At 36.6% G+C, this 12,517-nt stretch overlaps 1 protein-coding gene across 1 annotated transcript; it reads right to left on the bottom strand.

Moving 5' to 3' along the window:
* Positions 1-2,155: 2,155 nt before the first annotated feature.
* mettl1 (methyltransferase 1, tRNA methylguanosine) lies at positions 2,156-11,862 on the bottom strand. The gene is made up of 6 exons (XM_027001924.3): positions 11,664-11,862; positions 11,344-11,489; positions 10,627-10,811; positions 7,986-8,099; positions 4,242-4,343; positions 2,156-2,576 (listed from the first exon to the last, which is right to left on the bottom strand). The coding sequence occupies exons 1-6, from the start codon at positions 11,741-11,743 to the stop codon at positions 2,460-2,462; spliced, it is 744 nt and encodes a 247-aa protein (XP_026857725.2). The 5' UTR covers positions 11,744-11,862; the 3' UTR covers positions 2,156-2,459.
* Positions 11,863-12,517: the final 655 nt, after the last annotated feature.

Below are 12,517 nucleotides of genomic sequence, written 5' to 3'. Positions count from 1 at the left end.
CTCAACCTGAGCATGAGGAAAGGTGCAGTTCCCACACTCTGGAAGACATCCTGCAGTGTGCCAATGCCCAGGAAAGTGTCCCCAATGGCCCTTAATGACCATCATCCCACATAATGAAGAGCATGGAGAGTCTGATTCTAGATTATCTAGTCCATGGTAGATAGTCTAGAATTCTAGACTATCTAGGCCATGGTAGATAGTCTCTGGATACCCTACAGTTTGTCTACTGATACTATGTTGGTGTTGATGAAGCATTTATGTTTCTCCTGCAAATGACAAATTTACACCGGGATAACACTGATAACACTGTGAGGATCAAGTTCCTTTTCCAGTGCTTTTAACAAAATTCAGCCCAGTTTACTTAGGGAGAGGCTAAGAAAGATGCAGGTGGACACCTCACGAGCCCCTCAGTACTTTGCAAAAAGTTACAAAATAATTAAAGTGAAAAAAAAAGAAAAGAAAATACATTGAAGGGATAAAGACAATAAGCCAAATTTAAAGAAATGCTAGTTGACCAATTTCTAGTGATCTTAGAGGCCTACTGGATTTGTATCTTCAAGTAGATCAAAGATTTAAGTCCTATGCAATACCGTTGTTTAGAGTACAATACAGTGGTTTCCCCTGTGTGAATTCCTGAATTTGTGCACATTTTTCACATCATATTTAATCAAATTTTATAGTGAATTGTAGTAGTATATAGAGTCTGGCAGGTAAAATTGACAAAACTTTGGTGCTTCTTTCATGCCTTTGCAATATATCAATTATGCAATCATCAGGAGTGAAAAGGTGTTTGCTCCGGGATAAAAATAATGCAACCAAATTTAAGAGTTAATTAGGATGAGTGATCAGTAACCAACAAGAATGCTTCAGTTAATGACCCTCTCACCCTGTCAAAACAATCGGAGTACCTATTCCTTTAAATGATAATGAGCCACTAGATGGTAAAAGGCTGACTTTGTTACTCATCTGAAGTGACTGCTGAAGTTCAGATATGAATCTATTATTATGAATTCTTTAGTATTTACGGCTCTGGTGTCAAAATGAGCACTGAGCTCAAGTCTATGCTCTTTATTGTAAAATATAATTATCTTTCTTTTCTTTGTTTAGCTGTAGAAAGATTCCTCTCATTCAGTTGTTCATTAGCTCTAGGCACTGACAGAATTAATAGAACTGTGTTTGAGCTAAATAGATTGCATATCATTTGTAAATCTACGAGAAGCTGTCTTTAAGGATTTGGCTTAGTCTTAGCATATAGAGATTGAACAGGAGGGGTCCAAGAATGGATCCTTGTGACTCACCACTAGACAATGATTCTTAGATTCAAAATTACCAATACCAATAAAACAACCTCTACCATTCAAGTATAAATTGAAATAGCTAAGGACCATTCCAGATAGCCCCACCCCTGCTGTCTAAGTGAATGTTATGATCACCAGTGTCAGATGCATCACCATGATCATAAAAGCACCAGCATAGCCATTTTACTGGCATTAGCATCAGAAAAAAATAAATAAATAATAATAATAAAAAAAATAAAATAAAAAAAATTGTAAGTGCAGTCTCTGTGCTATGATATAAAGACATCAAGGTTTCTAGCTATAATTTTAATTTAAGAATTTGCAAAGCTGAATGTAGACAGCTTTCTCAATTCTTACCTATGAATGGAAGATTTGAAATAAGTCTGATACTTTTTTCCCCCCAGAGAGGCTTAATCACATTAGCTTTTAATGACCTGGGAAATATGTCAGAAAGTAGTGATCCAATCACTACTATAAGCTACTAAGAAATTAAATAAATCTCAAAGAATAAAGTTATCACTTGATTGCCTGCTGCCACTTATTGCTCTGAAAAGAACACATTCTGAATAGAACTGGATAAAAATTTAAATCCCGTGCCAGATGGACAACAGCTTGAATAACTTTCCACAACATACAGAAATTTGAATTGTGACCACCAAATGTTTTTAACAGTTAGAGTTTCTTCTAGTGCTTCTCTTGTCTTTGCATTCAGTCTCTGGAGTTAATAAGTTTAAAGAATGGTAGGGAGGAAATGTTAGGGTACTGCTGAAGGGAAAAAATGTTAAGAAATAATACCCTGACATGAAGATGCATTCATTTTTTAACTTAAAAAATTAACAAATGAAAATGAAACTGAATTAAAATGAGTGGATTTATTTTTGGTTAACATCCAAACTTTAAAAAGGGAATCCCTTGAAAGGAATTTTCATTTAATGTTAACCTCATGGCCTAAAACTCATGGAACATAAAAGAATTTAATATTCTTGAAAAGATAACATTCAAAATTGTACAAAATGTAAAACAAGAATGATACTCCAATATGCATCACCACAATCCTTTGTGTAATGACCCTGAATGTCTACATATACTTTGTCCAGAGCCGGACTTTCAAAAAAAGTTTATATTGCAACTGGTTTCTTCCTGTCATTTGGAAAAACAGGTTTAGCTTGGATCCTCGACTCTGCGAAAGACAGCTAGGTAATTTTTGCCCCCATTCCTCTGCACTTTCTTTCCTTCTTCTGTACAGGTTCCAAGGCGACTGACAATGATATCATCTTTCTGCAAGAAAGGTAAAAGTTCATATCAAACTCAATACAATAATTTACTGCATGCTGAATAGATCACAAATATTCAACAACACTGATGTTTGAGTAGCTTACCACTGGTGCCAAAGTCTTAAGCAGGGTGGGTTTTTTGTTCATTTGAATTTTTTTACATTACAAAAATGACATTTTCTAATCTAATCTCTTTCATCCAGCAATTTCTGAAAAACGTAGATTGGAGTGTGTGACCACCTCCCTCTGGATTTCCTGTAAATCGTACAATAGTACTAATTGCCGTGATTGCAACCACACACTTGTCCCACAGGTTTGATCTCTGCTAATCAAACTCTGTATAAAGACTCCCTGGTTGCACCCCTGTTGTAGACTCAATGTTGGAGCAGTCACCTTCCTTCAGATTTGGAAGGTCATCAATGGTCAGTTCTGAGGACATCCTGGACCCTTCCCACATCAGGGATTTTCATACCAATCATTCTGCTCCTAGAGGTGGGGCAAGCCCTGGTGGTGTCCCATTTCAGTTTCAGAATCCACCTTTGAGGAGTGCTGTTCTATCAGTAATGCACCCGCACCACCTCTGGCTGGCCACCAGAGGTCAACCTTGCCAACGTTCTACCTGTAGTCAAGTCAAAGCACCCACACACCTGTGCCACATCTCTGATAATCAGATTCTCTATAAAATTTTTTAAAAAAGTCCCTAGTTTCACTGCCTCATTGCAAAATATTGCTAGTTCTCTTCACTGCATACTGAGCCTTCTTTTTCCTTCCCATCAGTGCCTTTTGCCTCTGCCTGAGGCAGAGTAACAGAGTTACACTGACTAACTTTAACTAATAAAGTCCTGCAAATAGATACTAAAACTGTCTGTGCCTCAATATTCACAAAAAGAAAGACCCTTTGGCCGAGTTGCACACTACATACGCATGGTACATTTCTACCCCTCCTACCACTTCTTGCATATTTTGTGACTTAAAACATGGTCATTTATTGCACAGACAAACATGACATTACTGACCATAATTAAACAAGTAACTAGTTTAGTCTTGGTGTGAAAAAGGTTAGCTACATATGTGCATGCTAGTTAATTCCCCCCCCCCCCCCCCAGTCATTCTTTGTTTAAACGTATAACAAAGTAATATATACTGACAATCTAGGTTAAATTATTTTAAAGTTAAAAGGTTATTAAAAATACAGGATTGGGTACTTTTCCCCCCACAATCTGCCTGCAACCCCCCTCCACAAAATTCTAGATAATAAAATAAATTAAAAGCTAATATTTTTCTTAAGTATTTAAAAACAAACAAACATGTAAATTAGATGCTCACACACACCAGTCCAAGTCAAATTACAGCCATAGACCATTTAGTGCATTTATAGCTAGACTCATCTGGCATGAACTTTTTTATTAAGATCTTACTTTGGATTAGGTTACAAAATTATGAGGTGCCAGTAACTGACTGTAAAGGTTATGCAGCCAACTGTGTATGTATATTACAGACCTAAAATTTATTTTTATGCTTAGGAACTTTGAGGTCTCCTGGTTACAATCCATGTCTCAAAATGTCTGAAGCTAGTTAATATGCTCAAAACAGCAAAAGGCTACTGATAAATAATAAGGAAAAAACAAACTGCAATGTACTTGGAGTTTACAGAAAACATGAAACATACCAGCTCATCCTCTGACACCCTGCTGAACAACGGATGCTCTGTAAAATGCTTAACCATCCACAGGTGTACCTCTTCTACATCTGTGTTTGTGTATACCAAACCCTACAGAAAAAAAGCAACAAACAAGAAAATACATAAGATCCAGCTCTGGACCAAAGCTGCTGTTGAAAAATCACCAACAGCAATATAGGCATGTAAAATCTGTATAGCAATTAAAGTTGCACAATATGAAAAAAAAAAAAAATCACCAAATTGCAATTATATTGATGCATAACAACTGCAATACAGTTTGCAGCATAATGTGAACATACTAAATAACACTGAAAAAAAACTGGCTTTCATCATTTGATCAAAATTATTTATGGTTTTTGTATCACTATACTGATAAAAACATCCCTAAAACATTCAGCTGTCAGGAGAGGACACAATAAAAAGGTAGCAATTTGAAGACATGTTTATATATATTGTGAAATTCTCTGTGATTAATTTTTCAAGGGCCATCCTTTTCATTATTTGTTTTCAAAGGCCAACATTATAAGAATGATTAACAAATTATGTTGTGCAGCCCTAATGGAGATGCATGAAATTTGAGAAGTACGCACAGCTGACAGACAGAAATACACAATCAATTACTGATTTTACTATAGACTAGCATAAGGCAAAGGGTCACATCTGACTAAAGAAAATCAATATGGTTGTGTTACCTTTAATACTTTGAACTGCAGCCATTTTTCTACAGAGAAAAGGACTGAAATATCTAGAGAGTAAATAGATCTTATCAACAGTGTCACTAGCATTTTCCCTGGAGCTACTGCAGATTGTATAACTAGAACACAGGATTCTTGGAAGCCAGAAAAGACCTTAGCAGTGTGCCTGCAGTTATAATGACATTTTTATGAAAACCACCAAATAGACGGAAAATAACTCATTCTTTGACCATTTTTAAATCCTCAAAAGTGAACACTCAGAAGAAAGGCACAGTCATGCTCTTGGATTTCAGTGTGAGCAGGGTAAGGGCGGAAGAGATATTTCAAGGAATGTTAATGTAATAGGCAAGCCTGATAAAACATCCAGCAAGAAAATTCCACTGCAGTCATTAAAATAACTAACTAACATTCAAAGTTGCTGTAATCGATTTTGCAGTGCTTGCTAACTTCGGTCTGGCTTTATTAATGGAGTCAATCTCTCCCTTCAATTGCATGCCCTCCTTCCAAAGCCATGGAAGTGAGGTGAAGTATACGGCACTTCTCAGACTTTTCTCTTCTAGAATTCCTGTACTAGCTGTTGTTACATAGTAAACAAGTTTAATTCGTAAAAGTTCATTTATTTGCTGTTGCTTAGGTTTTGTGTGTTTATGGTGGATACACAGTGTGCACTGGAACACTGTATATACACAAACAGCTTTTAAAATTACACAAGAGAAGCATTTCAGCACTTTCAAATCAGATAAATGTTTGACCAGTTTGTCCAACAACAGAGAAAGAGGATTTGATTTCTAGTGTGATTTGTGAAACTTTTAACAGAACCAGTCTAGTATATAGCTTTCTAATTGCCATCAGCTTGGAACAGACCTATAAAGGCTGTTGGATGGTTTCTTGGATTCAAAAACCTGCTACAAAAAATGTCTATAACGCGGCAGGAACAAAAACCCAAGCAGAATGAAGTGGATGCAGAAAAGTAGTGAACAAGATAATGGAGGCAAAATATGCAGTGATCTGCTTCTGTCAGCATCAAGGATTTCAAGAATCAAAAAACTGCAAACTTTAACCTCTAGGTTGCACTGGGCATTGGTATGCTCAGAGTGGGTGGAAGGTTATGCTGGTTAGGAAACCAAGAAACCCTTCCAAAGCACAATCATATATTCTAGCTCTTATTCAAACATGACCAAGTTAGAGAGTGAGACAATACATGTTGTAGCAGCTACAGCAAAGACATTGGATCCTCTTGGCAAAAGATCTTTCAAGAAACATTATCAGAAATGTTGACCAGGAGATACCTTTTTTTCTCCAATTCTGTGTGAAAAATAGACGGCAAATTAGCACAAGGGTTACATAACACTAGGCTGGCCTCCTTACAAATGCCGGTTGTGATTAGTTCAGTTAGAGGTGCACTGATATTGGGACCGATACAGACCTTAGTGAATGAGACCTTGCTCTGGTCAAGTAGAAATAATCCACATCCAAGGCTGTTTCCTATAAGGTCATTATTAACACTAACATGCAATTTCTTTAACTTTATAGAGCAATAACATTAATTAAATATAAATATTTGTAACTGTATTAATTTATTTTGACCAGAGGCTGCCCTTTTGAGTCTTGGTTCCTCTCAAGGTTTCTTCCTCATAACATAGGGAGTTTGTCCTTGTCACTTCCTTGTCAAAGCTGCTTTGTGAAACAGCTATTGTAAAAAGCACCATATAAATAAATTTGACTTTGACAAATATGTAGACACCAAAAACAATGTTGGTAGCAGACAGACATGGTTCAAAGACCCAAGAAAATAAGAATAACAGGAAAGCTACAAAATAAGTTCTAGCTTTTCAAAAAGCAGTTTTATAAGTTAGCTAAAGGATTATATATCAGTAGTTTAAGTTCCACTGCCATTGAAGAAATGTTAGGTAGTCTGAGCAAAGGTTCCAAAGCAAACTTCATGCAACTGGGCATGGCAACATTGGAAGAAAATGATGGATGATATTTTGACACACTCACTGCAGCTTGTGGTATAGAAGGGACTGTTAAAATGCAATGCCCTCACAAGTGGCAGGGGAGGGGGAGCTCTGAGCCATTTCAAACATCTGTGACGCAATGGCTAACTAATGTTTTGATGTCAGAATATTTTTCACAGCAGAATAAGCAAACCATGTCCTCACATTAGCAATGGTGTTCATTCAGACAGAGTTGGTAGATTTACAGTATGGAGAGATATTTGACAGGAACAAAAAGAAAAATAGGCAATGCTTCTGAGACATACAAGACAAGTACTAAATCAAATACTAAGTCAAGAAAATATGACAAAGCCCATCTTGCAGAGTGAACGAGGTGGGAGATGAGACCAATGTGTATTTCATGTCTTAAAAAACTGGCAGCTAACTGTATAAGACTCAACAAATTAAGAAGACAGAGACATTAACCCAAAGTAAATGTCAAAAAGCCAATTGAGTTGTTTCAGAGACTGAACTATATCATTCTATCAATGATTTAAATTTTATTTTTCTCTATTTTTGAAAAAGCATGTAGACTGATGAAGTAATCCAATGACAATGTCTCAAAAAATGGGAGCAGGTATAAAGAAGACAAAATAGGGTCAAGGATCAATGAACAAAAATAAGTGGCACATGAGAACATCCATCTCCAACAGGCATTGATAGATGGAAAAAAATTGTTTTCAACATATTTCTCACTCTCCATCTGTGGTTCCAGTGCATTTCAAAATGGCCACCATCAGTCCAGACCAAAGAAAGCCACAATAACCTGTCTGAATGACTGGTGTCTTGTTGCGCTAACCATCTTTTTCACTACAAATATCTTGGATACATTGGTCACAAAAACACTCACCATACTATTTTAATTCTGTTCTGTAGAAAGTTAAAGGGATTTTGGTCTTGTACTAGACACTTTGTAGGTCTGGTTTCTGCAGTGCTTCGTATCACAGTTCAAGCACCATGGAAAACAATAAACCTAATGCCATGCATTAGGGCTCTTTGTAAAGCTCTAATGCTTCAGTATAGATATCGTCACTTCTTACCCATATTCTCAGTATGTAGGCATACTCAGCAAGTAAAGAGGAGCTGATGATCCTCCATTTGTGCTTCGTTTTCTTGAAGTGCGGATCCGGAAAGAGGAAGAACATCTTGCTGAGCTACAGAGACATTAATCAGATGTTAAATAATTGGCATATCTTACTATAGATCACTGTGTGATATTGTATTTCAATCCTTTTATAACATCGCAAGCTCCATTTATACTTAAACAACCTGAAATGAATGTTTTTTTTTACCTTGTTAACTCATCCTTTACTATATTAATCATGATTCAAATCATTATGTGACAAATCATTTAACAAAATTCTTGTTTATCTGAAATCTTTAGTCAAAATGCAGTGACCTCTGAACAGCTTCTGACAATTTGCTGTCATCATATACTGAAGACAGGCAAAAAAACCAAACTTTACGATTCAATCAAATTCCCATTGATAAAACCATGTCCCACCAATATCTTTTCCCTGTTTCACTTAGAAATATTAAGGAAGCAAAATTACAATCTGGTTTCTGATTCATGCTGACTTTAAAGAAAGGTAAGTATAAAGTAATACTATCTAACAATCTATGTAACAATCAATAGTGCCAGGAAAAATCATGCCAGTTTGCATATATACTTGTCTGTGTGGTGTGTTATTTTGAAAATACACTGCATTTTTCAAGTGATAGGGTTTACTCTTACAGGTTTAATTCTCTTTACACATTCAGATGAACACAGCACAAACAAGCTGCTCTTAGCTTTTTGACCATCCTCAACTTCACATTAACTTTCCCATAAGCAATGTAACTGATCGAGAGAGCTAGCATGAGAACATTAAACACTGACTGCATACAAAAAAACAAAACAAAAACAAAACATTTAATCATCTGTATCAGTGTCAGCTAATTTCATACTGACCATTATGTTTGATTTCTTGGCATTTTGCATCTATTGTGTCTTAAATAAAATTATTAGAATATTAATTTGATCAACAAAAAGACTCCTCTTGCTCATCTTATATTACATATTATAACTAGTGACATTTCTGAGGGATTGAGGTTTGTCCTAAAGACATTTATATTCTATTTAAATGTGCTAAACAGAACTGATGTATCTTCAGATGATGCTGTGATGGCATTCAAGTTTATTTCTACCAAATGGGTTCAAGGCAAAACCCACTTGTCATTTTTTTCTACCTGTTTAGAATGCATAAATGTTAAATCATAGATTTTCTTAGTTTTATTAAGGTTGTCTGGACCCATGATGATGTAAAATTGACTGAGATTAAGCAAATTATTGATATGTCCAGATTTCTGTATTTATTCCTATCTTTTAGTGTCATATTGCATTTTGATTCGTACCCTTAACACTACCACAATTTTGTCCTAGGCTAGCTATAAAAATTACCTCTTACAAAAAACTGAGAGAGCCTTTATCAAAAATGACCTGGCTCATCAGTTTGGTACAAGGTCTTTTGATTTACCATTCATATTTAGAACAATGTACACATGGAAGTTTGACCATTAATTTAAATGATTTAAAAAAGAGCCCATCTAGCAATATATTTATCTATGTGAGATGATATATGGTAATATTAGCATGAAAGGATTAAAGTATCTATCTACCTCATGTTGAAATTACAAAACTGCCTATATATAAATATGCTTGTAACAAAGGCTGAAGACAGCCACCCTTCCCGGGACTCAAACCCAGGTCTAACAGGAGGTAGATATGAGTTCTTACCACCAAACCAAAGAGCCAGCTCCCTGACATAGCAGCCAGAGCACTCATTTTACCTTCCCAAGTGATGGTCTCACCTCCGGGAAGTGCCCCTGCACATAACACTGTCCATGTGTCCCTCCACGCACAACTGCTCTTTCCATCAGGGCCATCCTCACACTTGGCTACACCATCCTCTTATAGCAGGGGTGGATTCATCAACCTGGGGCATGCTCTGAATGGCCTCAGTGCCATCCCACTTCTGACACCATGTGTAACGAAGGCTGAAGGTAGCCACCATACCCGAGACCCGAACACTGGGCTGATAGGAGGTAAACATGAGCACTGACCACCAGACCAAAGAGCCAGCTCTCTGGCAAAGCAGACAGAGCACCCATTTAACCTTCCTAAGTGATGGTCTCAGTTACAACTCTCAATGATGTAATGTACACAACAGCAGTCAGGTGGACAGAATGCCAATGATGCATTCAATCGGACTGTTCAATGTCGAATCAATCATTTTTGACTCCATTTAATGTGGTCTAAGTGAAGGTTGGTTAATTGCTGTGTAATTGGATTCATTTTTAGTATACTCTGAATAAAAGTCACCTCTCTGTATTGGGAATAAAAAGGCATATCAAGTTGGTGCATCTAAATTTTTCTGTGTGTGCCTATATTTTTGAGGTCAAGAAGAGATGGTTCAAACTGTATGATCACTACTTGATATTACCAAAGTGCCTGCTTTTTGTCCATGTCTGATGCAATGTGGCAACATGTACACTAATCCAAACTGCAATCTAAATCTGCAAAACATAACCTTAATATTTTCTATCTTTATACACTTTTAGACATGCTTATATATAATCAAAGTTTTAAAAACTGTTTGAAGAACAGATTTTGATCAGCTCAGTAAAGTTTGCATTACCTACCTGACCCTTAGTAAAGAAGTTGGGAAGGTACTTCATAGCATTGCTTCGGAGACAGGCGATGTTCTGGTATTTGCCTGGCTCAGCAGCTCGAAGGGAGCAAATGCGGTCTTGTACATAGTCTGAAACTTTCACCCGAATTTCCAGACCCAGTATTAGCTGATCTGGGAACAATGGCGATAACTCAACTACAAGAGAAAAGAAAGTCATAAACATTGTTTTGTAAATACTATATTTACTATACATCACACATTTTAACAACAATGAGGATCAGTTCAACAAGAACATGGAAATGGAACATGAACTATAGCCTTGTTTTAAGAACCAATATTGTCTCACTCTGCCATAAAATGGAAATAATCTAGATTGATCTTTTTTACTGGAATTTACTGTCTACTAAGGCACACAAATGTAATGACATAAGCAAATATTTATATGTGAATGAAGCCTCAACAGTGGTATCTTGTGGCTTGTTGTGGACCTACAAGTGAAAAGAAACCATTTAGTACTACATGTACAATGAAATTTGTCTAATAAAAATGGGAATTGTCTACCTTCTCCCCAAGCAATTAACAGACGGTGCACTGCTATTCTGGGATCGTAACAGGTGGGGAGTGAAATGGTGTGCAGCATGTTACGTGTCAGAGCGTTCTTATCCAATTTCTGAAACACGAGGAAATGAATGTGACCTGCTTTTACTCAGTGTTTTTTTAGATTTACCAAGAAGTCCACCGTATCCACAGCCGATATCAGCGAACTCTACTTGAGCTGTTCTTTTACCCAACTGGTTTCCCTTCTCTTCTAGAAATGGACTAAAATACTCAGGATACAGCTGAGACCAGTCCATTTCCTTTGGACAAACTGGACTTGAAACGAGACAAAACTTAGATGTAACTTACAAAATACACAAATGATCGTAGCCCATACATTTGCTAGTGCTTGTAGCTAAGATCCGCAAGATAGATAGTTATGTGAACTCTCTATAACTTAGAACTTTAACGTTGGCTATAGTACGAACAGAAAATCATCTTGAGACTTACTACTCAAAAGTGTGGTCCGCCATCGGGTTGGAGTGGGCTCTTTGCCGATAATAACGCTTCTGTGGCATAGAAACACTCATCTTGAAGATGTTACCTCGTTTGTAATATTTCGTTAATCAAGCCAATTATGACACAAATTATCTTATGCGAAAGTAAACCGCATGGACGCTTCACAAAGAAGAGACGCATGTTATTAACATCATCAAAGCGTCGAGACTCTGATTGGCTAAGCGGTGTGCACGTCTGCTTTACCTATGCACAGCTAGTAGTCTCATAGGACTGGTTTTAATATCGAGGTTTTCAGCGATTTATCAAGAATTCAATTTATTTTATTTTTTTAATTTATTTTTTTTTAAAGTTAATGTATCGCGATCAAGTTTTGTTGACGAAGAGCGAGGCGTCAAATTGCTTAGCAAGAGTTACTTTCGAATCAATGAAATTTGCACCCAGCCACATTGCTTGTTATGCTGTGGTCAAAATACAAAATATTTTAAAGCAATTACTTTGCTTTATGCACATTTTAATTTATTCATCTCATAAAATAAAAAAAGAGTGCAGAGACTGCAGTATGATCGAGGATGAACGTTTATTCGTGGGCATCACATACTTACGGCTGTACAAACTCTGCTACTCAAACGACATTTGAATAAATAAAATAAGAGTTTTGGGGATTCTGATCACGTATGATATAACACATCTTCAAATTCAAAGTATCAAGTAACTACTGTACAGAGATGTGTACAGATCATTTTATCTTCCAGTTGCTTAGATGTTTTAATGTGCTGGACTCCTCTACGTGGCGCGACAGTACATCTTAGTGCACAGCTTTTCCAAGAAGCGCACGTAAAAACGGC

Source organism: Electrophorus electricus, chromosome 22, assembly GCF_041902795.1.
Source record: "Electrophorus electricus isolate QZ-2024a chromosome 22, ASM4190279v1, whole genome shotgun sequence".
Classification (NCBI taxonomy): Eukaryota; Metazoa; Chordata; class Actinopteri; order Gymnotiformes; family Gymnotidae; genus Electrophorus; species Electrophorus electricus.
Note: the sequence above shows the minus strand (reverse complement) of the source record. Positions and strands in the feature narration are given on the sequence as shown.